Source organism: Coffea arabica, chromosome 3e (assembly GCF_036785885.1).
Source record: "Coffea arabica cultivar ET-39 chromosome 3e, Coffea Arabica ET-39 HiFi, whole genome shotgun sequence".
Lineage (NCBI taxonomy): Eukaryota > Viridiplantae > Streptophyta > Magnoliopsida > Gentianales > Rubiaceae > Coffea > Coffea arabica.
In genome coordinates this window covers 3,764,856-3,792,284 of record NC_092315.1, presented here as the reverse complement: position 1 = coordinate 3,792,284, position 27,429 = coordinate 3,764,856, and the positions used below count along the sequence as shown (strand labels likewise).

Sequence of the window (27,429 nt, the reverse complement as noted above, 5' to 3'; positions counted from 1 at the left end):
TTATGTATAGCTTTTAGAATCATAAGAGGGTTATGTGGTTTTTGCGAAAACTACAGGGGGTAAAATATAATTTGTCCTTTTCAATAAAGCTTAAAAAGGTACAGAAACAGCTAAATCCGTTAAACCTGGCGCCTTTCCTGGTTTCCTCTGCAATGCAAAACTCTAGAAGCAGACAGCATCACAACTTTCCTTCAATTTCAAGAAAATCTTTAATCTTTGCCCACATATATATAAAGTTAACATAAATGAATAAACTACTCCAATAAGCACACCCTTCGCGTAATCAAATCCACCGAAATCCTCTCTCCCCTGTTTTCTCTCCCAGAACACTCCCAGAACACTAACTAAAATATGGCTAGCCAATTTAGCTATAACTGCCTACGCGCAAGCACACGCGCCGCCCTCTCAGAACCCCGCATCCCCAAACTCCAAAACCCACATTTTATTCTCATCAAAGAACCTCCAGACCTCATCAAACTGACTAAAAAAAACAAGCCCAGAATTCTAAGAAGTACAAGAATCCATGTCTCAAGTGGCGGAGACTCGTACTTGGACATGTGGAAGAAGGCTGTGGATCGTGACAGGAAGTCCAAAGAATTTGAGAGGATTGCGGAAAACATGGCTAGAGACAGTGATGATGATGTTGGAGAGGCAGAGGAAGAAGAAAAAGTTAGTCAAGAACAGTTGGAGAGAAAAAGCAGCGAGTTTCAGAAGATTCTTGATGTTTCTACTGAAGAAAGAGACAGAATCCAGAGAATGCAGGTTGTTGATCGGGCTGCGGCCGCAATCGCTGCAGCAAGAGCACTTCTTAAGGAGAATAAGCCGCCAAAGATGCAGGAATCCAGTGAAGTGAAGGTTGAGGCTGGTGAAGATGTGGAGGATGATCACAGAGGTAATTTGACTCTTAATTTGGAAGGAAAAAATTGTTCTTTTTGTTTCTGTTTTATGGTTGTTGTCAATGGTTGAGAGGTATTATGCTGCTATACATTTATGGGATGTCAACTTAACAATTTTAATGGACTTGATGAAGTGGAAATGTATATGCTTTTAGGGCTAGTTTTAGTTGCATAATTTGGGAACTTGAGATTAGGAAGCCATTCACGCAGTACCTGCTGATTATTTTGGAAGTGCATTCTTGTTTATAGATGAGATTTTGGGAAGATGAACTTGTTTACTTGACGTCATCAGACTATTGAGCAACTGAAGCATAAATAGTGCATTAAATTTGTCCCTTTCTGTGTCAATTTCTAGTTGTATATGAGCAAAAAATTGTCATGTGGAACTGTCTAGTTTGATGTTTGTCAAATTACGCAGAAGGCTTCTTCCTCTTGATCTCAACTAAGATTCTAGAATGAAGATTAGAGTGATGCTTAAAATGGGAATCCTAGTGGTTGAAATTCGTCTAGGATGAATCGTTAATAAATTCTAAATTTCTCCTGTTCAATAAGTTTTTCTTTTTTTTAAATTTATTTATTTATTTTTGTGTAATGTAACCTTTGCCTTTTTTTTTTTAATGTATTTCAGAAGAGGTTGATTACATGAGTGTTTTATTCAAGTTTGTGAAGAATCCTGTCAAACATTAACAAGGCTTAGTAGCTTAAACCCAAGCGCATGAGATACTCATATTTGCTTCCGTCAATGTGAAAGGACGTTGTCAACATTCTTGTGCAGCAAATGTTTTGTCAGTATATTGCTCTTTGACTGGATGTTTCCGTTCTCTTCTTTCTTCGGAGACTGTCTTTAGTTGACTAAAAGCAGTCCACTTGTTATTCTGGTATGCACACCACATGAACCTGGGTAGATCTTTGAGCATTCTTAGTATTTGCAACTTTACCTCAAACCTCAATCATGGTCCTTAGTGATTTTTTTGGTTCAGGGAAACTTCAAATCTCATATGTGCGTTGCCGACTGGTACTTGTTTGTTGATATACCTCCAGGATAAGATGATAAACCCTTTCGATGCAAGTCATTTTGCTTATTCCATCTTTCCTGTATTTCAGTGGTGTTGGTTATCTTTAACTTTGAGTGCTTTGCCTCTCTGTGCAATGTCTGCAATAGCAAATTTTCACCATTCAAAGGTCACGGCATTTTTCTCAATTAATTACCTTGGTGCAAATTCATTAGTTTCAAAATTGACCAGGAGAACAAAATGGCAACTCTTTGCTGTCTCTAACTGGAGGCACTAGCACTGGAACACCAGGTCCAAATTTTTGGTCATGGATGCCTCCCTCAGAAACTGATGACGCTATAGATGGGATAAAAGCAAAGTTGGACATGAAGGCTTTTTTAGATCCTACCAATATCAGCCCTGTGATGGAGAAAGAACAATCTGCAGACTTTCTCTTCCTTCCATTTGAGAGTAAAAGTTTCCCAAGTAAAGCTCCACTTCCTCCTTTGCAATCACTTGTGGAAGTTGAGGAACTGGGAGTTTCAAGCTCTGCTGAAGAAACACCTCACCTGGAGGAGGAACATGAACTTGGTATTGCCTTTTCAGCTAATGCAGCTGAAGCTGTGCAGGCTCTTTATGAGGCAAAAGAAGTATCATCCCAGGGCTTTTATCCAGATGGATCTAGATGGTGGAAGGATACAGGACTGGAAAGACGGCCTGATGGAGTGGTTTGCAAGTGGACTCTAACCAGGGGTGTGAGTTCTGACAAAGTTGTAGAGTGGGAAGAGAAATATTGGGAGGCGGCTGATGAGTTTGGCTACAAGGAACTTGGTTCAGAGAAATCAGGACGTGATGCTACAGGAAATGTTTGGCATGAATATTGGAGAGAATCCATGAGTCAGGTCAGGCACGGGGCATGTGAATTTTATCTCACATGAATGTTTCATTAAGTTAAAATCAGTTCCTTGCAGTTAATAATAATAATTTAATCAATTGGTTCTACAAAAACAGATGATGATTTAGCATATATTTTTCTTTAGTTGGAGTTGTGTATGGGAGACAAAAATTGGATTCTGAGATCTTTCCTTTAATATACATGCTTCATGATTAGAAGCTAAGAAAAGTATTTATGCCACCATTATAGAGGGCACAAAAGGAGCATAAGAAATTTGATGCATTATAGAGGGCACAAGTTCTTTGAATTAAAAACTAAAACCAAGATCTCCGTGTACTCACTGTAACATGTCCTGACTGTGTTTCTGTGCAGAATGGTGGGCTTGTCCAACTAGAAAAAACTGCAGATAAATGGGGAAAGAATGGGAAAGGCGATGAGTGGCAGGAACAATGGTGGGAACATTATGGAGCCTCTGGCAAAGCAGAAAAGTGGGCTCATAAGTGGTGCAGCATTGATCCCAACACACCTCTAGAAGCTGGTCATGCTCATGTTTGGCATGAAAGGTACTCTAAATTTGTTCTTTGCAGTGCTTTTTGTGCTCACACTACCATTTGAGGTGTGATCTCAAGTGTGTAGTCTTTCCAGCACTTTTCTCATTGCAAAATGGAGTTAGTTCAAACTATGTTCCTTTCTTCAACTGTTGAACCTCCCGTACCTTTAGGAGTTTCTTTTCTTTTCTCAAATTCTTTTTGGATGTTAATAAACGGGTTTACCATTTTTAATACAGCAGAAGTTCATATTTTAACAATGACGCTGGAATGAGAATTGAGCAAGCTGAAATTGTAGAATCAGGTGTTTAACAGGAGAGGGGGCTATTGTTTTATCTCATGTTACACACCTTCGCCTCCTTTATTTCCTGGTCTATGGTTTTCACAAACAAATGACATTAGTTGATTAAGCATTTCCTTCTATATAAAAAACTGTGAATAGTGGGTGCTGCTTCCAAAGATAATGTTAAAGCATGCTATTCATTTCTTGGCAGGTGGGGTGAGACGTATGATGGGCAAGGTGGGAGTGCCAAGTACACAGACAAGTGGGCTGAGTGTTTCCAGGGTGATGGCTGGGATAAATGGGGCGATAAATGGGATGAGAACTTTGATCTAAATGGGAATGGTGTAAAACAAGGGGAGACATGGTGGCAAGGCAAACATGGAGACCGTTGGAATCGCACTTGGGGTGAGCATCATAACAATTCTGGCTGGGTGCACAAGTATGGCAAAAGCAGCAGCGGGGAGCATTGGGACACTCATGTACAGCAAGACACTTGGTACGAGAGATTCCCACATTATGGTTTCTACCATTGTTTTGAGAACTCAGTCCAGCTCCGTGAGGTTAAGAAACCATCTGAATGGTCATGAAAGAAAAGGATTTGGGTCAACATTCACTGCTGAACTCTGAAACACATCTTCTGGTACTAGCTGCATCTGCAGTTTCTGTTAAAGAACTGTTTGATCTAGTTAGCTATGCAGGCCACTACACGTATTCAACAATTTTTAGCTGTCAAATATGAGGATTTTCCAACCACATACACCTTTGTTAATAGATTGAACTTGTATGGATTTTCACAACATTTTACGTAACCCTTATAAACCTCTGATACAGCAACAGAAATAAAAGAAACTGAGTGCATTCCTTTATATTTATCCGTTGAGCAAATTATTCGGGTAGCCACTGAATTTTTTAAACAGCTAAGATTCAACCGCTCAACTATTAATTGTATGTTTTTATCCACTGAACTATCAAATGTGTAAATTTTGGGTCATTCCGTCTAATTTCACTTTTAACTCTACCAGTGTTTTAAGAAGCGTAGTCCAATAATCATACCAGTGTTTTAATCTGATTTCACAAACAATTTAATAGACGTACTGCATCACTTTAATAATAATCAATGTTTTAAGAAGCTTAGTCCAATAAAAATTTTAAATACAAAAAATTCATACTTCAATGAGTTGTACATATATTAATGCAGATGTGTGTGTGTATGTGTTTGGATTAAATACTATTTATAAATTTTTTTTTGTATTATAAATTATAACACTTCCTGTGATATAAACTACTATGTGCCAGAAAAGATGGTTAAAAAACGTATTTAAAGGATAATAAAAAATTTGCCATTATTTGGTCACAAAAAATTGTATGCTTCATGCTTCATTTACATAGCTAAAAGATTACTTGTACCTCCGTTGAAATTTTGCATATATATCATACATTTATTTCCACTACTATATACTAATATACATTATCAATGGAGTAAAAATTAATTAAACAAGAAAGGCTAATCAAACATATTTACTAGGTTATTGCAGGAAATCTGAAGTAGTGACCTTGTTTTAGTTACAAAGAAGATGAAAAGACACTACTACTATTAAAGAAAACTAAAATTTCAAATAAAAAAAATTAATCTTATATATACTATCACCGTTAGATATATGATATACGTGCAAAATTTGAATTTAAAATTCAAAATTTACTCACGTATCATCCATTCAAATGTGATAGTATATACACCGATAGTGTATATAAAATTTGCTCAAAAAAAAATCCTCTAATAGTATTCATAAAGTTCCCAGTTTCAAGGGTAGACCAAAACGACGCAGTTTAGAAGCAATTAGCAGCATGCACAAAACGACATAGCTTCAATCATTGCGCCTCCTGTCCCTTTCAAGAGCTTCCCTAATCTCTTTGGAAATCCTAACTTGTGGTTGTGTTTCTGCTACTCCAACCTCTTCAAACTTATTGGGATTTTTTTTTCGGTAATCTCCTTCATATATTTACTCAAATTTCTTAATCAACTTTCTCTTATTACTTATATGGGTTCGTCCCTATCTACATAATCGTTTCAAAACGTCCCACGTGAATCACTAATTAGCTGATAATTTTCAAGACCTTTGATAGCTTACATCGTGAAAGAGCTAGTTTTTCCTGGTGGGTTTTCCTTGGTTTGTCATATGATGGCTTCGTCACTGCTGAGTGGAGCTGAAAGCAAACTTATTACAGGTTTTGGGTCGGAACTCCATTTTAGGCCGTTGCCCAAAAAGGGTCTTGCTTATTATCCAAAAAGATGGTATATTTCAACTTTGGCACCAAAATGCAGTTTATCTTCATCAAGGCCAGTTTCTCAACCCAGGTTTATTCAACACAAGCAAGAGGCTTTTTGGTTCTATAGATTCTTGTCAATTGTTTATGATCATATTATAAATCCAGGGCATTGGACTGAGGACATGAGGGACGAGGCACTTGAGCCTGCTGATTTGTTTAGTAGACATTTGACTGTGGTTGATGTTGGGGGCGGTACAGGGTTTACTACTCTTGGGATTGTTAAACATGTTGATGCTAAAAATGTGACCATTCTGGATCAGTCACCGCATCAACTTGCTAAGGCTAAGGAGAAGGAACCTTTGAAAGACTGCAAGATTATTGAAGGTGATGCTGAAGATATCCCTTTTCCTACTGATTATGCTGATAGATACATCTCTGCTGGAAGGTATTTTCTCTTCTTTCCGGTTGCGATTTCCTCTTAATTTGGGTTAGATAAGGTTTATATTGTTTACTCATCAGTTCTGGTCGATTCTCCTGAAATTCCCTATTTCCTTGAAAGCTTATTTTGGAACAAAATTTGTGCTTCTTGTATACTTATAGCTTTTGCAGTAACTCTGGTTTGGGCCATAACAGTGTGATGGTAATGCTTTTTATCAGAAATATATAGTTCTTCAATAGCTAAAAGAGTAAAATGAATAATCTGCTGAAAGATGTTAGTGATGTGGCTGTAGGGGCTGTTAAGCTTGGGGATACTGTCATAATGAGCTTTTGCCATTGCAAAATTAGGATACCATGTTATCAATGATACTTTTATGAGTTTGTCTTTGTTGATTTCTATGAGTGCATCAAATGTTGAAGTCTACCTTGGAATGTTACACTCATTCTCGCTTTTTCTTCTTTTGGACCGTAGCATCTTATATGTGAACGCAGTCACACACAAAACCACATTAGCCTTCTAATTATGATGTATCTGATGCAATATTTTATCTTCTCCCCAAGTATCGAGTATTGGCCAGATCCACAGCGTGGTATTAGGGAAGCATATAGGGTACTCAAGATAGGAGGCAAAGCCTGCATAATAGGACCTGTTTATCCAACATTTTGGCTGTCTCGATTTTTTGCGGATGTGTGGATGCTATTTCCCAAGGAAGAAGAGTACATTGAGTGGTTTCAAAAGGCTGGTTTTAAAGACGTCAAGTTAAAGAGAATTGGTCCAAAATGGTATCGTGGTGTCCGCCGTCATGGCTTGATCATGGGTTGCTCTGTTACTGGTGTTAAACCTATGTCCGGAGATTCTCCATTGCAGGTAGCAAATTTTTTCTTCATTAAAAATGTTATCTTTCTTTTTGCTTCTTTTCACTTGTTTCCTTGCACATCTCATGTCCTAAAATGAAAACCTGAAGAGAAATTTGTTTTTTTTGGAGGAAGGATGTTATTGGTTTAAGCATTAATCAGAAAGAAAAAGAAAAAGTAAAAGCAATGGAAGAAGAGTAATCGAATTTGTTAGACCTCTGAATGTATCGAGAGGAATATAGAGGATTAACAATCTGAAAGAAACACGGCTTGAAAAAACCTGGGTTCTGGACCAGAAAAGAATTAAGTATGGTTGTGTATGCTGCATATCTGCCTTGAGCAGTTACTGTAGCTTCTTTTCCTGGATGTGCTTGTGAACTTGCTTATTTTTTAACAAAAGATGGTAGGTTTAACTGACAGATTTAAAGGAGAACTAGCTGGTTGAATACAAAAAGGATTACAGATATGGAGGAGCTTAAAGTGCTATTTTCTTGAGGTTATCCGAGTTGTCACATCTTTATATGCATATCTCTTACTCATTTGAACTACTGAATGTAGTAGATATTTATGAGCTACTTTCAACAGTCTAAACCACAGACATCAAATTTCATTGTAAATTCACTTTGAGTACTTATAAATCCTAATTATGCTCAACGTGTAATAGCTTTTGACTTGAGAACACTAAATACTAGGCTACCAGAGTGTAGAAAACTTGTGAACGACCATATTCTTCGGGTCCTAAATGTGAAAAAGATAGAGTTTTGTATGACAACCCTCTTTCTCAACATATTACGGTTGGGATGGAGTTTTGCATTTGAATCTCTTGTTCCCATGATTTAATGTAGAATGGCTTGATGCTTTTGAACATCAACCAGCAGGCTCAGCATATGAGTTTCGGATGTTAACTTATAACTGTATGCGAGTTTCTTTGATAAACAGCAGTGTAGACATGCTATAGAGCAGAACATCCTATGCTTTAAAGACTCCCTGTACAAGTATTTGAAAAATTAACATCCTATAGACTTTTGATAGAAAGTTATTATATTTCTCCACCAATTATCTATTCTAATCAGTTATAACCATTTTAATGATAAACTTAGCCTATAATCATTTGCTGTTTTAAGTAATATTTCAAGAGTCCTGCTTTGTGATTATCTGATTTGTATGCAACATATTGGACATCTGATGATCCACTTCACTTTTGGTCTTCTGATGTATACTTTGATAGGTTTTATTCTCCACTCTGGGCAAGTAAGGTTGTAACTTAATGTTGTCAGTATCTTGCATAACTAGTTTTTGGCATCAGATGTTCTTTGGGCATGGGACAAGACAATTTTCAGTTAGATTGTAACAGCTATTAAAAAGTTATCAAATCTGAGGGACTTCTCTCTTGTACTTCTGGTCATTCCGGCATGCCTTTCTTGTTGCAGAAGTTGTGAAGCAAAATTCTACGAAATTAATTTCTCATCTGATATCTTTCAGAATTTAGAACATCGAGCTCTAAATTTCTTCACGTCACATTAGAGAGGCACAAGGATGGTCAAACACAGTTAGATTGTTTGAGATGTTGCTATGCTGAGCACTGTAAATTCGGCAAATGTTTAGCTTTAGAGAATATATTGCCTGTGATTAGCTTTAGATTCAGCACATTTTCATCTTTTGCGGTTTCTTGAGAATAATTCCCTGCTGCAGCTTGGTCCTAAGGTGGAGGATGTGAAGAAGCCTGTGAATCCATTTGTGTTTCTCACACGTTTCATTCTTGGAGCATTGGCAGCAACTTATTATGTGCTTATTCCAATATACATGTGGATTAAGGATAAAATTGTACCCAAAGGTATGCCTATTTGAGGGTATAGAAGAAGAGAGAGACGGAGAAACAAACTAGATGCTTAGACGTTTTCGCGGGATAGCAGCAGCATTATCACGACTATGCAGAAATAGCATTTTTAAGTACATGTTAAATAAGATGACTTACTGGAAGACATTTAGTGTTGCCTAGGATTTAACAAGTAGTTTAAGAAATTTTTTTTTTTGCCCCTGGGGTTTGGGGAAAGTACCTTGTTAGTGGAACTGCGAAACCCTGCTATGAATTTTGTGAGCTACTGGTATCACAATTCTGTAATCTTTAGTAGAAATGTTCGAAGTTTCTTATGGTCTACCTCATGTTCTAATTTTCTCTACATTTTGCTGTTGCAACGATTAAAATTTAAGCCCTGTATAGAGCGAAAGAATTCTATACTTGGGAAGGGACTTCATTCTAGTGGGCTGTTTTGTTATCGTATTTTAAAATATTGTTTTGGTTTTGGAATCCCTGATAATGTGGGTTGATCTCAGGGAACATGAAAAATCATTCTGGAAAAAGTTTCAATGGCACTGATATGAGTCTAATAGTGACAGTTTGAAGTTTACAATAAATGTAGCAATATAGGGATGCCATTTAGAACTTAGAAGAACAATCTTGGAGTTGAAATTTTCAGCAAGAAGGGATCAAACCAGTCAATAACATCTAGTTCTCTTGACTCCTTCAAATGGACAGAGTGAGTCCAAAAGTTAGACCATCACCGACCACTTTTCTTTTTTCCAGTTCTTTCTACCCAACTATAGCCTCCTCAAGAGCCTTAATCGCAAGGCATTGTCATTTTCTTGGTCGAATAATTCTATTCACCCCTTCAACACTGCAGATTTTCGAATTCAGCAGTTCATTTGTCTTTGGTTCCGTTTGATAAAACTGAATTCTGAATTCTGAAATCTGAATACTGAAATAATTAATTTACTGAATTTTAAGCACCGAAAAAAATATATAAATGTCTGAATTTTAATACTAAATCTATTTATACTATTTGATAAATATTTATAGTTGAATGCTTAATAAGTTTAATTTGACAATTTTGCTCTTATATCCTTCAAAAAAGAAATAGAATCTATGATTTAATTAATTTAAATTTGTTAGGTATGAAAATGACAATATTTTTTTTAAATTAAATTAATATAAAAGATGAAATATATTATATGAGGAGTACGAAGAAGATGTGAAAGTCATTAAAAAGGGAGAAAAGAGAAACTAAAAATCGTTAGATAGAGAATATTAGGTTGTTTAATTAGATAAGAATTTTGAACGTAATTAACAAACAATGGTAGATTTGGTAGATAAGATAAGGTAGTTGAAGTAATTCTACTGATTCTTATCAGAATTAAGCATTCAATTAGGATTCTTGTGCTGAAAAAAATACACACAGGTTCAGCACTACTTAACAAGTTCAGCAAATAGATTTTCATTTATCAAACAATCAAAACATCTGAATGTCTGAAAAAATTCAGATTCAGCACTTTTTTATGTAATCATACAGACCCTTCGTGTTTTGACAAAAAAAGCAGTTCGTACTGTACCATGCCATGTTATTCTTTGATGCATGTCTGTTTATACATCTGCAAGTAGATAGATACATGAAATATTTTTGTATTTCGAACACATTAATCTATTTATTATTTTTTAAATCTAGGACTGGATTCTGTGACTGGTCTTTTTGTGAAATTACCTTAAATCAGGGGGTTTATTGAAAATAAATGTTCTAGCCAAAAATCAGATTTCTGGAAATAAAGATTGGAAAAGGAAATGCACCTCGGCAGGTGAGCCAATGGCAAGTAAAACCGCGTTGCCAGCCATGCAACATTTATGTCATCCGATTAAATTATTCATCGATTTATGTTACAAATCCTAAGGTATTATTATTATTTTATTATTTTGATATACAAATCCTAAGGTATTATTGGCAATAGTAACATAAGTGGTTAGAGCGCAGCGCTCGAAGTTGTACACAATTACTAATAAATTAATTGTAAGCACCAAATAACTTTCTTAGGTCCTATTTGAAATCGCGGTGCTTTTACTTAAAAAAAAAAAGGTGCTTTTATAAAATAAGAATATTTTTAACGCGTTTGGTGAACATCTCATTTCTTGAAATGAGCAGTAAAGTTTTTGCCCAGTAAAGTTCTTTTAGTATAAGTTCAAATTTGGTACTTTCAAAACAACTTTTCTATTCTAAATAATAAAAATAACTTTAATAATTGTATTACAAGTGTTCGAACTGAATGAAGAGATAAATATGTATTAGAATTCAAAATTACACGTTATCAAATAGAAGAAGTACTTATATAAGTATGTATCCGAACAATAATGTGATTAAGCGCTTAACAAGTACTTTGATCAAAAACTCTATTAATTAAGTGGCTTTTAATAAGCCACCTTAGCGTCAAACAGGTCCCACATATTTGGTTTGGAAGTGGTGTGGATTTCATTCTATTAAAAAGTTAGATCAATTTAAAACCCAACTCATAAACGGAAAATGATATAGTACATGATCTACACTTCTATTCCTATTAAATATCGTAATCATCTACCAAACAATAATATATATAGTGATTTTAAACAATTTAGTTTGTTTGGATAGTGAATTAATCTCAAATAATATTTTGTTTGTATCATAAATACAATTTCCAACTCACCTTTTTATACTTTCAATCACCTTTTTATTTCATATACATCACGTCACAAAAACTGCTACAGTAATTAGTTCAAATAATACTCTATCCAAACAAACCTGATATCATTAGCCGTTCCTGCTTCTCATAGTCGTTTACCAAACACCCCCTTACTCATATGGAACAAGAAGTAACGTAGTTTTTTTTTTTCCCCTCTTTTTGGTTATGGTGGGGAGTGAAAAGGGTATCACTAAGTAACGTTGAAATGGTGTGTTTTCTATTTCTTTGTTTCTTTCCTAACAAAATTATGATAAACACAGATCTGCTATATATATATATGTTCAAAAAAATAAGAAATAAAAGAAAATCCCCATAAAGATTGCACCATAGGTTAGTGGCTCAAAATTAATCAAATAAAATCAGGTGTAAAAATTGTGTTGAATCAGTAGTGTAAGCCTGGTGAAAGTAATGCAGCTCGACCTGTGGGTGAAAATTTTTCAATGCTAAGCACAGTGCAGAGCCCACACCTCCCAATACGGCCATACGCTCACTGGTCTTCTCTTTGAATGCTCTTTGTCCCCTCAGTATTGAACCAAAACAGCTGGCCAAAATTATCTTATGCAAAATTCCCATTTCTCACAAGATTAACCTAATATACGAATTTTATCCATACATGGAATTAGTACACAATGTGAACAGATACATTACATCGAACCAAATCGTCTAAGATTTGAAGGGTCAACCAGGGTCAGTCAAGCTGATTAATTATTTTGTTACATGTAGTTTGGAATATATATATATATATAATTAGTTTACTGTAATAATTTTGTGATGTGATGTATATATATGAATTAAAATAAAAAAAATTGTTAGAAAATGTTCAAGAAAAGTTTTTTTAATAATTCTTTTCATAACCAGATTTTTTTCTTTTTTTTTTGTTTGGGTATTTGTGGGCCGGTTTGGCAAAGGAGTTTTTTTTATCAAATTTTTTCTACAAATTTTTAAACAACTTAATTATAGTAATCTAAAAAAATTTCTTAAAAATTTCAAAAATACACTTTAAAATACTAAAAAAGACACAAACAAATTACCTTCCTTCCTTTATTCTTATTCCTTCCCCCCTCCTCAATCCACCACCATCTCCGCCGTCACGATCAGATTTGGACAGAGAGAGAGAGAGAGAAACAGAAAAAAGGATCGCGGGCGCTGATTGCCTGTGGAGGTGTTGGTGACGATGGTTGGCCAATGGGGGGAGAAGAAGAGAAGAGGAAAGAAAGGGAAAAAGAAAAAGAAAGAAAAAAGTAAAAACAAAAGGAAACAAGGAAAGTTTTTTTTTCTTAAAGAAAAGTTTTTACTAGCCTCAAAAAATTGTTTTTACAAATTTTATAATAAATTATACTAAAATTTTAGATAAACATAAAAAAAAAAAAACTTATTTGTCAAATGGGTTTCCGAGACAAAATCTCATCCAGGAATATAGCACCAAATTATTCAAAGTCATATTCTCATTTTGAACCGTAGTCTGTTCTTTGGTGTGGAAAGAACTTTTTGAATTGATTGACATCATTTACTTTCCAGCTATCGAAAGTCTTTTTCATCGAGTCCTAGCCCTTCCTCTACTCGCATACATTACCCATCCCGTCACAAACAAGTGTGTTTTGATAGAGTAGTATTATTTGAAATAATTACTATAACACTTTTTATAATATGATTTATATGAAATAAAAAGTAGTTGAGAATATAAAAAGATGAATTAGAAAATATGTTTATGATGCAAGTGAAATATCATTTGAGATAATTCGGCAATCCAAACACAATACTCAGGGAAAAGCTAGTTTACATTTGTCTAATTACTGTGATGTTTGACTAATTATCACTACTACTACTTGTTTAATATACTACTATTTCACTTTTGAATTTTCTGGCAAATTTCAATGCAAGGATATTGTAGTGGTGCGTTGTCACATTAGAATTCTTCCTACATAAACCCCAGCTAAGCTTGAGCTATGCTCATCTCGCCCCCTCTCTCTCTCTCTCGCTCTCTCTCTCTCGTTTCACAATTTGTCTCTTTAGTCATTGCCTTCTCTCTTTCTCCCTTTTTTTGGTTTGGTAGACCTGACCTCTTCTCTTTCACACACGCTTTTTCAAGTTCCAAACTCAAACAATAGGAGGAGAACCATGGGAGAAGTACTCAATCAAGAACAGATTGTCGAGTTCAAGGAAGCCTTTAGTCTGTTTGATAAGGATGGAGATGGTTCGTTTTACTCCATTCTTTCTTTAAATACAACAATATATATATATATATATATATCTTCATCTTTCTCATTTCGTCTTTTGCTCAATCTCATTATAACACTCTTCTGCGAAAAACATACGGCATACTATATGGGTATCTGCACGAGGGCACGTCTGGTCGGGAACATTTTTGTATAGCAAATGAATGACAAAAGGAATTGATCATTTTGTACTGACGATGTGATTTTGATGACTAATATCACAACAGGTTGCATCACCATTGAAGAATTGGCCACTGTGATAAGGTCACTGGATCAAAATCCAAGTGAGGAAGAACTGCAGGACATGATTAGTGAAGTTGATGCTGATGGAAATGGAACCATTGAGTTTGCGGAATTCTTGAACCTCATGGCCAAAAAGATTAAGGTACAAAAGTTGATGTCCATATATACTATATACACACATAACATGATCACAATAGTAAATATACTAATAACAATGATGTATGATCACTCACGATGGTATTCTTATCATTTTTTTTTCTGGGTGCTGAAACAGGAAACCGATGCAGAGGAGGAGCTTAAAGAGGCTTTTAAAGTGTTTGACAAAGACCAAAATGGTTACATTTCAGCCAGTGAGGTAAGAGCTGGCCGATAGTCCCCATACCAATTGCTTTTGTCTTGAAATTGCAGAAAGTAACATAAATAAATAAATAAAAAACGTTGTTTCACACTCCTTTTGAATCGAACTGACATGTAAACCCTTATTTGGTGCATTCTTTTATCAAGTTCTTTTTTTGGTGGTTTGTTTGGGGGGGGGGGGGGGGAGGAATTTACACAACCATGAATATACATATAATGAGTTTTGGTACTTTGCTCTGTTCTTGATCAGGCAGGAATACTTTTAGGAGTGTTGCAGGCCATGATAACTGTTTCACTTCAAATGTTGAAAAGACAAAGTAAATAAGTCGTGGCTAGTATGAATGGTCAAGTAAATCAAAATATGGTGACTTTCCAAAAGATAGAAAAGTCTGGCATACTGCCTTAAAGAACCCGTTTGGACATTTATTAGTTTTTGAAGTTTCTATAGAAAAAAAAATAATGTAACAATTCAATGTATATGAGATAAAAAGGTGATAGGATAATATACTCACAAAAAACGTAAAAATTTGTTGGGAAATGTTCCCTTTTTGAATCATTCTTTTTTTTTTTTTTTTTTTGAAACTTCCGAATCATTCTTGCTGTGTATAAAACGAATGTGGTTCCATGCGAGCGCTAAAATGGTACAGCGAGTAGTTCACATGGAAATTGATCTGTCAATGCTTCAAAGTTTCAAATTAGTTAATAAATTAGCATGGTTTTACAGTTGTTTCATCTAGCTTACTGGGGCATCTCAGTTATATTAATATATACCAAGAAATGTCTTATGCAATGAACTTCACCCAAGAAGGAATACACCTTTTTGACTTTCTTTTTCATGCCCAATAGTTTAGTGATTATTGTGGAGTCTGAAGGAAAGCAATAACAAAAAAGAAAACTCTTTGATCCCATGCAGCTGAGGCACGTGATGATCAATCTAGGGGAGAAACTGACTGATGAAGAGGTGGAGCAGATGATCAGAGAGGCTGATTTGGATGGTGATGGTCAAGTCAATTATGATGAATTTGTTAAGATGATGACGACCGTTGGATAATTGCTAGGACTTGATTTTCATTGATTGTGATCCATTCAGATTAATCTCTTTTACTAATTTGTATTCTTAAAATCTATTTCTTTCAATGGTTTGGTCAATTGTTAACTTAGTATAGGGTGATTGTAATCCAATTTAATTAACTATGTATTGGATTCTTTCATCTTCTTGAAGGAAACAAAAAAGTATTTATTGTATTCTTTCATTTGTGATCCAAGCCAATTCTTCACGAGTTTTCTCCTTTCAATTCAGGCTCCAATGCTCAAATACTACTATTCCAGGTAGTCTTATATCACAGTCAAAACTTGAAAAAAAAAAAAAGACACATTTCGTTCCATTACATCATAATTTTTTTTTATTCTCCAACTCCTTTTCATGCTCTTTCAACCTTCAACTAGCACTCAAACCCTAACTCTGATAGTGGAAAGAACTCTAAGAACCCTTGTTTGATCAGTGGACGGACCCTAATGGTTCCATTACACCATAACTTGCTTCTGAATTAGTAGTAATTCATTTGAATTAAAGACAAAACATCGATTTTATTGACTATTTTCTTGATGATCGGCCTTGTTTGGATTGCTGTTTTCCGTCGGAAAATTACGTAGTTTTCCGTGATCCCATTTTCCTATTATCTTTTTCCCTCACATACATCAAATCGTTACAGTAATTTTTCCATGAAAAATGATGGAAAATGCAATCCAAACACAACTCTGCTATATATCAAAAATGAAATGGAAAATATAACAAGTCATCTCTTATTTTTGGAACCACTACCATTGTCGTAAATTCATATTGCAATTTCTTGTATGGTTCACTACTAACCCCAACAAAGTTGACTATTTTGTGGTAGATTTAGGCTCCTTAACTATTAAGAAGAAAAGTATCACTGTATTAATTGTTGGTTTTCTCCCTCGACTCCCAAACATTTTGCAGTTCATGGACCGATGTGTAGTAGTACAGTCATACGCGTTTTTGTTCTTGGTCATTGAAGACTTGGATGATACTATCCAATACTGACAGGGAAATAAAGGAGCTTAAATCACGAATTTAACAATAAAAACAAGAATAACCTTTTTTGTTTTATCATTCATGATTAGTATATACTCCTTCCATCCCAATATTAGAGTCGTTTTTTTTAGGAATCTAATTTTTTATGAAGATATAGTAATCATTATGTTTAGATGAGGCGATATTGATGAATTTACACACACACATATATATATATATATATATATATATATATATATCCTTTAGATTCAAAATATTTTCTTGTTTAATGTGCATTGAGATTTTAAAAAGTTGTTTTTTCAAATGGCAAGATTAAAAAGTATGTGTTAAATTTGAAATGGTGACTCTTATTTTGAAATATCAATAAAGTGCAAATATGACATTAACAATGTGACGGAGGGAATACTTTTGTTTCATAAACTATATCATTGTGTAATAATTAGAGCTGAAGAATAAAAATTTCTCTTACACCGCAAACTCTTTGAAAAAATTATACGTATTCTTTGCGTGCTTATTGCCCTTTAATTCTTTGCTTTCTTATAGGTCAACTTTAATTTAGTCATACCTGTTATTTTCATCACCAAATACTGGTTGTTGAAGGTTTGTTGCTTTGAAATTTCAGTTGACCTCTTCTGGAGGCATTGACTGAGAATCTAACCCCTATTCTTCCCTATCCAAAAGCTGCATATGTAACTGCCTCATTTCTTAGTCGTTTATAGTTTATTTAACTTCTCAAGTGAAGCCTAATATGGGTTGGACCTACTACTCGAAGGTCTTTTCCAGATTAAAATGCAAATGAAATTTTGTTGCCTCACTTACTAGAGAACAAGCAAAGCAATGATCGAAGTAATGCCCTCTTTCATAATGGTGATCGGAGTTGAATTCATCTGTACTTTTTTTTAATAAAAAAAGAGTAAATCTTATATACACCGACAGTGTATACGTTATCACTGTTGAATTCATGACATATGTGTAGAAATTGAATTTCACTATCTCGAATTCAACGGTGATAGTGTATATAGATTGTCGGTGTAAGAAAGATTAATCCTAAAAGAAATGATCAAAGTAGTTGGATGATAAGATTTATCTAGACGTCTGAAGCTTTTATGATTGGCTATTGGCCATCTAAGTTTTAAAAAAACAATGGAATCAATAATCAGATATAACTCCCTAAATTAGCTCTAAGTTAGTAAGTGTGTCATGGCCAAAGATTGTAAGGTATTTCATCGATTGCCAGGGAAGAAAGGGGAAAAAAATATTAGTACCCAAAAGTACAAAGGAGACATCTCTATTTGAGAAGTGCAAAATGTGGCAGCAATAATTTTAATTACCAAACATAGTCTATAGGTTCTTAACTGAGAGGTCAAAGCATCAACTCAAGCCATTAAGGGCGTAAGTAGGGAAAAAATTTTAATAATTCAATTCCCACATACCATATATTACAGTAGCAGTTAAAAGAAAGAAAAGAAAATGAAAAAAAAAAAAAACCACTCTGTGCCTTAAATTTGGTCAATTACAATTACCTAGACTTTAATTTGATCATGCTTCTAGAATATTGTATTTTTAAAAGGATTAAATAGCTAAATTAAGGAGTCTTCATCAGACACAGTTAAGCGATGACCTGGGGGAACCAGAATTTCCCTGTCAATATTTCAAGGTCATAAATTAATATTGCATTTGAGGGGCAAAAGATATTCAAAATGCTGAATCAGTCCACAAATCACAAGGTAGGTGATCACCGACTCTAGCGTGGGTTTTACGTAAGCAAACTGATCATCGTTGAGTTACAGGAGTCGGTGTCGTGTTCCCCAGTCCCCACCCAATTGCCAAACATTTTATGGAGAAAATCCCACCTAAAAACAAAAATTTTGTATTATCTCTTGTGTATTGCTCAACTATGCTAGTACACATCATATACTCATCCAAGAAGAACTTTTATTATGGTTTGTGAAGGACAAATTACCAAGGAAATTATTGCACAATTGCATGATCGAAACCATTTTTGTCAAAAATAGAAGGAAGCTTTCATGCAATTTGAATCAAAACAAAATTACTAGAAATTCTTGTTTTGCACCATTTATGTCTGCTCATCTCTATGTCTTTTTAGACACAGAATGAAGTAGAAAGTAATTAAGACTTTGTTCTCGATTGTTTTAGATTTTACAAAATCTGATTACAGAAATTGATTATAGATTTTATTTTTTTATCATTAAAAAATCTATAATCAGAATACAAAAGTAACTGAGAATATCACAAAACTGATTATCGAAAATCAAAATCTATAATCAATTAAAATAATCAACCGAGAAAAAGCCCTAAAGTTAGGACGCAAAACAAAAATTATAGGCCAATCGTTGATTGTATAAGGTATAGTTTTTAATACTAAAAATGATTTGTTTTGAAGTTTTTTTTTTTTTTGGGTGTGGGGGTGAGTTGTACATGAGGAAGTAATAATTTTCTGCAGTTTCTAAAGGATCTAAAATAGACATGATATATTTTTTCATAATTTAGGGGCTGCTGCACCACCTTCGCCAAAATCCAGCACTAGCCAGTTCTTCATAGGCGTGAACAGTTTACATTTGGAGGTTGAGGCTTTTGACACGAAAAAAGCGATTATCTCCAAAGGAGCAAATAGAATTCACGATCTGAAAAAGCAATGGCAACAAATCCAAACAATAATAGTACTCTTATCCTCAGATTCTTGAAGTTTACATGTGAAATCGGAATCCAGAACTACAATCAACACGAATAATAAATTTATTCAAAAGCTATATAAAAAAAAAGGGCAAATTTCACTTTACCCCCTTGTGGTTTAGCATTTTTTCACATAACCCCCCTATGATTTCAAAAGCTATACATAACCCCCTTATGGTTTGGATTAAAGTGTCAAAGTAACGGAAATAGTTACTCGTAACGGCGTCACCTAAAATGTCAAAAATACCCTTATGCAGGGTTGAAATTTATGTATTAACCAAGGGGGGTTATGTGTATATTTTGAAAATCATAAGGGGGTTATATGGTAAAATATTAAACCATAAGGGGGTTATATGGTAAAATATAAAAATCATACGGGGTTAATGTGTCATGTATTTATAAGGGTAATTTCGACATTTTTAGAAATTCCGTTACGAGTGATTATTTCCATTACTTTGACACTTTAATCCAAACCATGAGGGGGTTATGTATAGCTTTTGAAACCACAAGGGGGTTATGTAAAAAAAGGGTAAACCACAGGGGGGTAAAATGTAATTTACCCAAAAAAAAAAGAACAAAACGAAGATTGATAGCCATGGCACTAAGAACTTCTTTCAATTTTTCTTTTTTCCACAATTTCGCTCTTTCTTCCTCAAAGACATATTCCTTTCTCACTTCTTTCAATCTCTCAAAATCATCTTTTAAATGGTACAAAACAATCTATGGAATCAATATCACAGTGTTTTGCAAAAAAATTAAATGAAAAAAGGAAAAATGATAAGATTAAACAAGATAACAACCATGAAAAATAGAAATGTAGAAGGGAAATGCATGTTTCTTCTTGGCCCTCAGTTGTTAGCTGCTGTACAGCATATGCAGGCACTCAAAAGGGAAGATCTTGGCCTGCGTTTTCCACTTGTTTTGATTGAAGTCAATGCAAGTTCCTCAGATGATGGCGATTCCAATGCCTTGTCATCAGCAATATGGCTCTCTTTTTTCTCTGGTGCAAGCTCAACAGTTGGCTTTTCATCCTTCCTCAATAAGCTGGTGAATAAATCTCTCGAGATGTCTGAATCGCTTCTTTCCATTCTAATGGTCTTTTCTTCCACTGCTACTGGCTCATAGTCTAATGACTTTCGACCATAATCAGTTGGGACCATTGAATTTTGGAATCTTACGTTAGCATGGCCTGAGAAGCTTCTGGCTAGAGACTTGTCGCGAACCAGTAGAGGAGTTTGATCAGATTCTTCGGATCTTGCATCAATTGGGATGCCAAATTCAAAGCTGGGGGACTTTCTCTGCTTAACTCGGGCAACTGGATGATCTGGATTTGATTCAATGCTTACCCTTGCTGCATTTTCTTGTGCTTTTGAACTTGGCAGTGAAGATGTTTCGCTTATCAAGTGTTGCTTGTAATCTCCTTCTGTCACTGAGTTTGCTTGAACATTCTGTTCAAGTTCTTGGACATGGTTTACCTTTTCTAGTGCACTGCTGGGATTAAGAGCTTGGATGGATGCTTTTTGTGCATTGGAAGTAGATACTTCAGCAATAAAGACATCAAAGCTGCTGCATTGTTTCAAGTTGACAGTGCATTTGTTCCAATCTTCTGCAGCCTTGGAGCATAATCCATTGTCCCATTGTTGATTAAATGATGAAGTGGGAGAATCTGCAGGCAGATCATTTTCCAAGTTGAATGTTGACGTTAGAGAAACTGGAATGTTTTCCCCTTCAGATGACTCGAAGCTGGACAAAGACTCCTCTGCTGCCCCTGCATTATGTCTGCCATTTCCTGTTGAAGTCGAGTCATCGTTTCTTTTTTCTGTTTCTTCAACTAACAGATTCTCTGTTACCTTCTCTCCTTCATCATACTTATCCATAGACCTCAATCCATTTGACACTGAAATCGTTTTAGGCACCACAAGGACCACCTTTTTATCCCTGCATTCTTCTGGTTCTTGTTCTGCAGCAGTATAAATCACTTTGGTCCCCTTATTCTGATTAACCATGTCCAAATCAGGGCTAGAACTCATTTTAACCGTATTTTCCTCTCCATTCTCCTTGCTACAAGCTTCTTGCTCAATCATTCCTGGAGTGGCATCATCCATCAAGGCCATCTGATCAGAAAAATGAGCACGACCAGAGTCAGGCTCTTTCTCTGGATTTTCTGATCCATCACTGGTCAAATTGATCTCTTCAGCAAGGACAATATGCTTCTTTTTTGGATCAGGAGTTTCAGATGAAGGACCTATTCGACTGACTTCTGGAACTGTTTCAGTTGGTGAACTTAAAACGTCGTTCAAATTATCTTTCAGGGGTAGTTGAATATCACCATTATTTCTATGACCATGCTGAACATTTTCCTCTATAGCCTTGCTGACACTTTCTTCTATGCAAATGTTCATTTCCAATGATTTATCTTCTACATCAGGAGACTCCTCTAGCATCAAATCGTCCCTATTTCCTTCCCTATGGATCTCACTGCAATCATGTTTTTTCTCCTCTACGTGACATGTGACACTCAGTTTTATGACTTCCTCAATCTGATGGGATGATGAACTCTGATGCTCTTCTAGCGGTGTGGTGGTATCATTAACAGTTTTTGAATCTTGAAAAGTGCTCTCTATGTTGGAATTTGAGTTAGTGATCTCAACCTTCTGTGCATCGGTTTCTGGCATGCAAATGAAGAAAAAATTTTAAGATGGAAAATATCTCGTCTCCCTGAAACTCTTCTATATTTGTATATTAAGCTGTTAATAATACTACACAAGGTGATCTTGATGAGATCGTAATCTAACTTCATAAATGATGTGCCTTCTTATAAGAGAAGTATTAGGAACTGACCTCTTGGAATGATGCCGTTTTCATGACTCTCAATCTTGCCATTTATGGGCGTAATCTCGCCCAGGTTCGACTCTAGTGGTTTCTCATGGTTTGCCTCATAGGCTGAATCAGCTTCATCGACATAATTCTCCTGACTGACTAAATGATCTGATTCTTTTGCAGCTTCAGGATATGGAGGAGGAGGCTGATCAGACTTTTTGTTTCCTTGCTCTAACATGAAAACTACATGTTTTCAACTTACTGTAGTTGAATCCGGGAAGCATAAGTACTAGATAAAAATTATATGTTTAGAGTTATAAGGGGAAGCATTAACCTTTTTCATCTGACTCATGCCGTTCAGCATTAGAATCTGTAGTAACCGAGAAATCATCAGAAGATTCTGTTTTCTCCTGGAAATCCTTAGTGTCAACTTCAGGAATTATGTGGTTTTCTCCTTTCATTTCGTCTTCGCGAGCTGCTTCCTGGGGTTCTTGCGGAACTTTAACTGTTGCTTTCTCCTCTTCTACAGCAGATAGATATAAATTAGACATGGTCATCAACTACACATATAAGTTCAAACATAAGAAACTACAGACTTGAGCATCTGATACAAACATGCCTTTTATTCCTGATGCATTTTGGTTCCCCATCTCTCTTTTCATGTTCAACTGCTTGATTCCTGCAATAGAACAGTACTCTCAAATAGGCACTTGATAGCCAATTATGCATTTTGGTAGCAAGTCTTTCCAACGCTGGTTCATTAATCATAACGATTCCAAATCACAAAGTTGAATAAAACCATACCATCATTATGATGATGATCATGATGAACTGCACATGCTAATCGCTAGAAGCTTTGGAGAACAACACATTTTTGAACTCTTACTGAGACGTCCAATGTGTGAATACTAAATTGGCACGGCCACTTCACTTGCATTACTTTAAGCTCAAGACTTGTTTCTTTGATTAATCAGGAATCAGATGAACCACATAAAAGTGCCTAGTACAACCTGCATTGCTGTTCCTGTTTTCTTGTTCGTGGCTTGATGAGAAAATTGTAGTTTAACTAAAGATCACTTTGCTGTTGGACAGGTTTCTTTCTTTAGCCTTTATGTTTTTCTGCCTTTACATAGTTTATTGCTATGTCTAAATCTCTTGGTTGGGAGGAATATCCATTGCCAGAATGGCACCACTTTTTCCAGGCCAACATACTGATAGTTTAGCAGCTTGGTGCTATTTAAAACAAGAAACCTAGCAAAAGGTGCATTATGCGGCTTGCTGTTGTGTTTTTTAGGAACATATCTTAGCTTGCGAGCACAAAGAAAGAAAAACTGTAAAAGGAACGTCTTAGATCCACTTCTACCTTTCTTGTAGAACTAATTTACTCTACAATGCACATATTTTTCTTATTTTATGCAAACTTTCCAGGACTTCAAACTCCATCAAGGAAAAGAAATAGGAAGCTTGATGCCGCCCTATATTCACATGTGTAACTCACATACTATGAATTGAATTAATACATGATTGGACCAGAAATTATGCAAGGGTGGAATTTGGCTCGAGAACTATTTGGTCTCACAAAATATATTTGGTATTGATCCATGGCCCTGCCTCGTGAATGGGGAATTATGATTCCAATAGGGGGATTGTGATATGGTGGGTCTCAATTTTTGCATCTCTTGGTGTTAAAGGCTAACTGCAATTAAGATTGCTACTAATGCATATACTCTCAGTGCTAATCTCATCATTAGCTTTGCATTTTCATTAATCAGAGCCCTCTTTCTTTATGCACATTCTAAACTTGAAAGTTAAATAGATGGACCCTCTTAATTCTTTTGATCAATTAGAGTTGTAGTAAAGTTGTTGGCGAGAATCCACTCTACCATGCTTTATTATAAATCAGCTCTCTAAATCATCATAGCAAATCCCATTCATCTTGATTATGGAGAAGTTTGTTAAAGCTTTTCTTTTAGTTGACACAGATCAGATCCTTATTATATATATATATATATATATTTTTGGTGATAGTGGATATGATGAGAGAATATTGCTTGAAGCACTCGAATATATTGACGTCCTTGAATTCCTCCGGTTACTTATACTATATCTAAATTACACTTAATTTATAATGGGAATACACATACTTACATTTACTGGTCCATTTGTATTTCAATATTTTCTCAAATCAATTTTACTTTTGTAAAAAATTAACACTTGAAACCTCTCATTAAGAGCACTCGTTAACCAACACTTTAAACAATATAGAAATTTTTTTGTCATAATGAATGACTAATAAACACTCGTCAACACATCTAAATTATACCTAAATTCACATCTATTCCATCTCTATATTTAGATAGTTTCCCAAATTGACTACCCTCTCGCAAAAAATAAACACTCTTAACGGGTGCTCAATAATATAATCCCCTAGTTCTGGTGTGCAGACTAATTTTCTAAAAATGTATAGAGCCTTACCTCAAGGATACACAGCGAGGCAACCAGTCGGACTACTCGCGGGGCTGGTCTTATTACTTTTTTTTTTTTTTTTTTTTGCCAAACACGGTAACAGAGGCTGGTCTTGCTACATACTATTGACTAATTTGCTCCCCCCCAAGCCCCTCTGATGGCTGACCATTTTGTTGGGCCCTAGCTTCCAACAATTAATTGGGCTACTGAGCTTCTCCACATCCCTCAGATAACCAATGTATGGTTTCCTCGAAGCGGCCTGTAGAGTTAATCTACTGGACCCATCAGCCACTGAACTGGAAAATATCAGAACAATTATCACTTATTTTTTTTTTTGAAAAAAATTAGGTAATTGCCATGACGATTGCCACTTTAATTCGTGGGGAAGGAGGGAAAACAAAATGGAGAAATAAATCACAAACAACCACATTCCCTTCTACCCTCCTCTTCAGTCTTTATAGTAACCACACTATTTTGACCAAGAAAGTGTTTCGTCGTGAGAAAATAGAAAAAAAGTACAGAAGAAAGAAGAAGGAAAATTGGACAAATGAACACAAGCATACCCTACATCTTTCACTACCAATTTAATGCCATCGTCCAACGTCCAACATACATCCTCAATAACGTGTACTTGGGAAATAATGCAGTTGGAGAGATGGAAAAATTTATTTAAAAAAAAAATTAGAGAAGAATAAGAAAATGGACCTTCTAAGTGAAAATGTGTTACATGCAACACCATTATTGGTCAAAAGCACATTCTATACTTTTGTGCTCTTAATGGAAATGGTCTTTGATTACTACATACTTTCCAAAGCACTTTCAATACCATTGACTGGATTCTTTTTTTTTTTTCTTCACATTTATTTTCTTCCACTCTTCTATTCTATCCATAAAAAAAAAAATGCAGCATAGTGCGAATGCAAGTCATGTTTGTATGCTAGTGTATATAGCCAGTATACAACCACCAATAACATTAATTGTTGGACCAGGAAATACTGCAAACCAAAAAAAAAAAAAAAAAAAAGGAAGAAGAAGAAGAAAGAATTTGCACTGTGCATGTGACTTGACTTTGATCCCTCGAGTTTCCTTTGAGAAATCTGCCGTAATCTTGGACGATCGATAACCGTCGTAAGTGGGGTGAAGACTGAAAGAAATCACTAAGAAAACAAGAAGCCATGCAATTCCAAAAAATGGGACAGATTCTAGATATTGCTTGTCACGTAGACTGTCTTGTAATATAATATCCATGGGTAATGGAAAAGACGCCTAGTTTCAATGCACTTTTTTTCCCTTTCAACGTGACTGCTCTATTCTATCCATTTGTACTGGAAAATACACAGTTTCAAGGTACTTTTTGCCCTTTAATTTGACTCATATCAGTACTTCATTTCTCATGGTTTTCTGTTTTAACTCTATTTTTTTTTTGTAATGGAGAAAAGGGTGGAATTTAAGAAATTGAGAGGGAGAAAAATGAGGGATTTGAACTTAGAACGTCTAAAAATCTTGAGGTTTTATTCACCATACCAAGGACTCATCAACCATTTCTCATGTTAAGAGGCTTGTTTGCGAATGGCATCATTACTATGGACAGAATAGATGAGAATTCAAAAGCCTCAGGCAATATAAATAAAACCTATTATCGTTTTCATAGCTGTACAAACGCATTAAAATGAGATGGGGCTGCACTTTTTGAAGAAAAAAATTGAAGTGGAGTAACATGAGTGCATTGTTGAAATTTTGAAGTTCAAACAATTTAATTGACTCTGGCATAAAAGTGCATTTGGTAACATTGAAGTCGTCTGAAAGTACATTTTGCCCCATGTTTAATGTCTTCTTTTTTACCGAAACGGTCAAGACTTTTGCTTATTAACCTGATCCCAGAAGACACCTCAAAAGCCGGCAACTCTTGAGGAGCTCCCAGGGATTAATAAACCCAAACCCAAACCCCCCCAGGAACCGATGTGGGATGGAAACCCCACAGGGGCAAGCCAGTAGAGCCGCCCGACTATGCAGTTCCTCTAGACCCCAGTATAACTCCCCTGCGTGTCCCCATCGTTTGTCTTTTTTACCGAAACGGTCAAGACTTTTGCTTATTAACCTGATCCCAGAAGACACCCCATCCTTTAATGTCTTCCAACTGCTATTATTGGTCAGTTTTTCCACTAGATTAGATTAGCTATAATTATATCTCGCACATCAGATAAAAATAATTAAAAGAACAATGATGTCTGTATCGGGACTATCTTTGATCAACCATACGTACTGCATGATATTTCGATAGTGGAGAACAAAGTACTATTTCCTCGTCCCGCTTTAACAGTCTAATTTTTTTTTTCATATCTTCTAAATTATAGTTGACTTTTCAATCGAGAAATATAGTTAATTTATAATTTCTTTAAAATATCCTTATTTAATGTATTTTGTTACCAGGGAGCATAACCCATCTTATTTAATACGATTAAATTTTTCATCAATAATTATTTTGATTCATGACTTGAACGGTACAACTTTCCATCAATATTATTGTTGTAAATAATGTAAAGTTATAATAATTAGTCATACACCAGTTTTAACATAAGAGTATTTTAGAATAATAGCATGTCACATCTATTTTTTTAATAAAGTTAAATAATTTTTTGAAATAATGTGAAAAAAAAAATCAAGACTATCGAAATGAGACAGAAAGAGTATTAGTATAGACCTCGTGAAGTAAGTCGAAGATGCCAAACATCAAATTCAACGTTAATCTGTTAATATTTCTTTCCAAAAACGCATGTGTGTTAGTTGATATGGACTTGTATCAGCACTCGTGTTAATGGAGTTTAATCCTCGCGTGGTTGGTAACTTTAGCTTTTTCAATTTA

The 27,429-nt window shown here is 35.2% G+C and overlaps 4 protein-coding genes across 5 annotated transcripts; 3 read left to right on the top strand and 1 right to left on the bottom strand.

The window, feature by feature from the left end:
• The first annotated feature begins 132 nt into the window (after positions 1–132).
• On the top strand, positions 133–4,480 carry LOC113734190 (protein LIKE EARLY STARVATION, chloroplastic). Its single transcript, XM_027260579.2, has 4 exons — positions 133–892; positions 2,141–2,790; positions 3,156–3,346; positions 3,826–4,480. The coding sequence occupies exons 1-4, from the start codon at positions 352–354 to the stop codon at positions 4,199–4,201; spliced, it is 1,758 nt and encodes a 585-aa protein (XP_027116380.1). The 5' UTR covers positions 133–351; the 3' UTR covers positions 4,202–4,480.
• A 1,022-nt stretch (positions 4,481–5,502) lies between these two features.
• On the top strand, positions 5,503–9,333 carry LOC113734189 (2-methyl-6-phytyl-1,4-hydroquinone methyltransferase, chloroplastic). 2 transcript variants are annotated; one of them, XM_072084398.1, is made up of 4 exons: positions 5,503–5,596; positions 5,728–6,327; positions 6,882–7,188; positions 8,868–9,333. In XM_072084398.1, the coding sequence occupies exons 2-4, from the start codon at positions 5,792–5,794 to the stop codon at positions 9,021–9,023; spliced, it is 999 nt and encodes a 332-aa protein (XP_071940499.1). In that variant the 5' UTR covers positions 5,503–5,596; positions 5,728–5,791; the 3' UTR covers positions 9,024–9,333. The 2 variants fall into 2 exon arrangements, with proteins under 2 accessions (XP_071940499.1, XP_027116379.1); XM_027260578.2 differs by having other exon boundaries at positions 5,526–6,327; positions 8,404–8,952.
• A 4,344-nt stretch (positions 9,334–13,677) lies between these two features.
• Positions 13,678–15,795, top strand: LOC140038855 (calmodulin-like protein 11). Its single transcript, XM_072084397.1, has 4 exons — positions 13,678–13,908; positions 14,158–14,315; positions 14,448–14,528; positions 15,444–15,795. Exons 1-4 carry the CDS (start codon positions 13,833–13,835, stop codon positions 15,579–15,581), a joined length of 453 nt encoding a protein of 150 aa, XP_071940498.1. The 5' UTR covers positions 13,678–13,832; the 3' UTR covers positions 15,582–15,795.
• A 4,160-nt stretch (positions 15,796–19,955) lies between these two features.
• Positions 19,956–22,651, bottom strand: LOC140038767 (uncharacterized). The gene is made up of 3 exons (XM_072084034.1): positions 22,435–22,651; positions 22,122–22,331; positions 19,956–21,948 (listed from the first exon to the last, which is right to left on the bottom strand). Exons 1-3 carry the CDS (start codon positions 22,649–22,651, stop codon positions 20,129–20,131), a joined length of 2,247 nt encoding a protein of 748 aa, XP_071940135.1. The 3' UTR covers positions 19,956–20,128.
• Between the last annotated feature and the right edge of the window lie 4,778 nt (positions 22,652–27,429).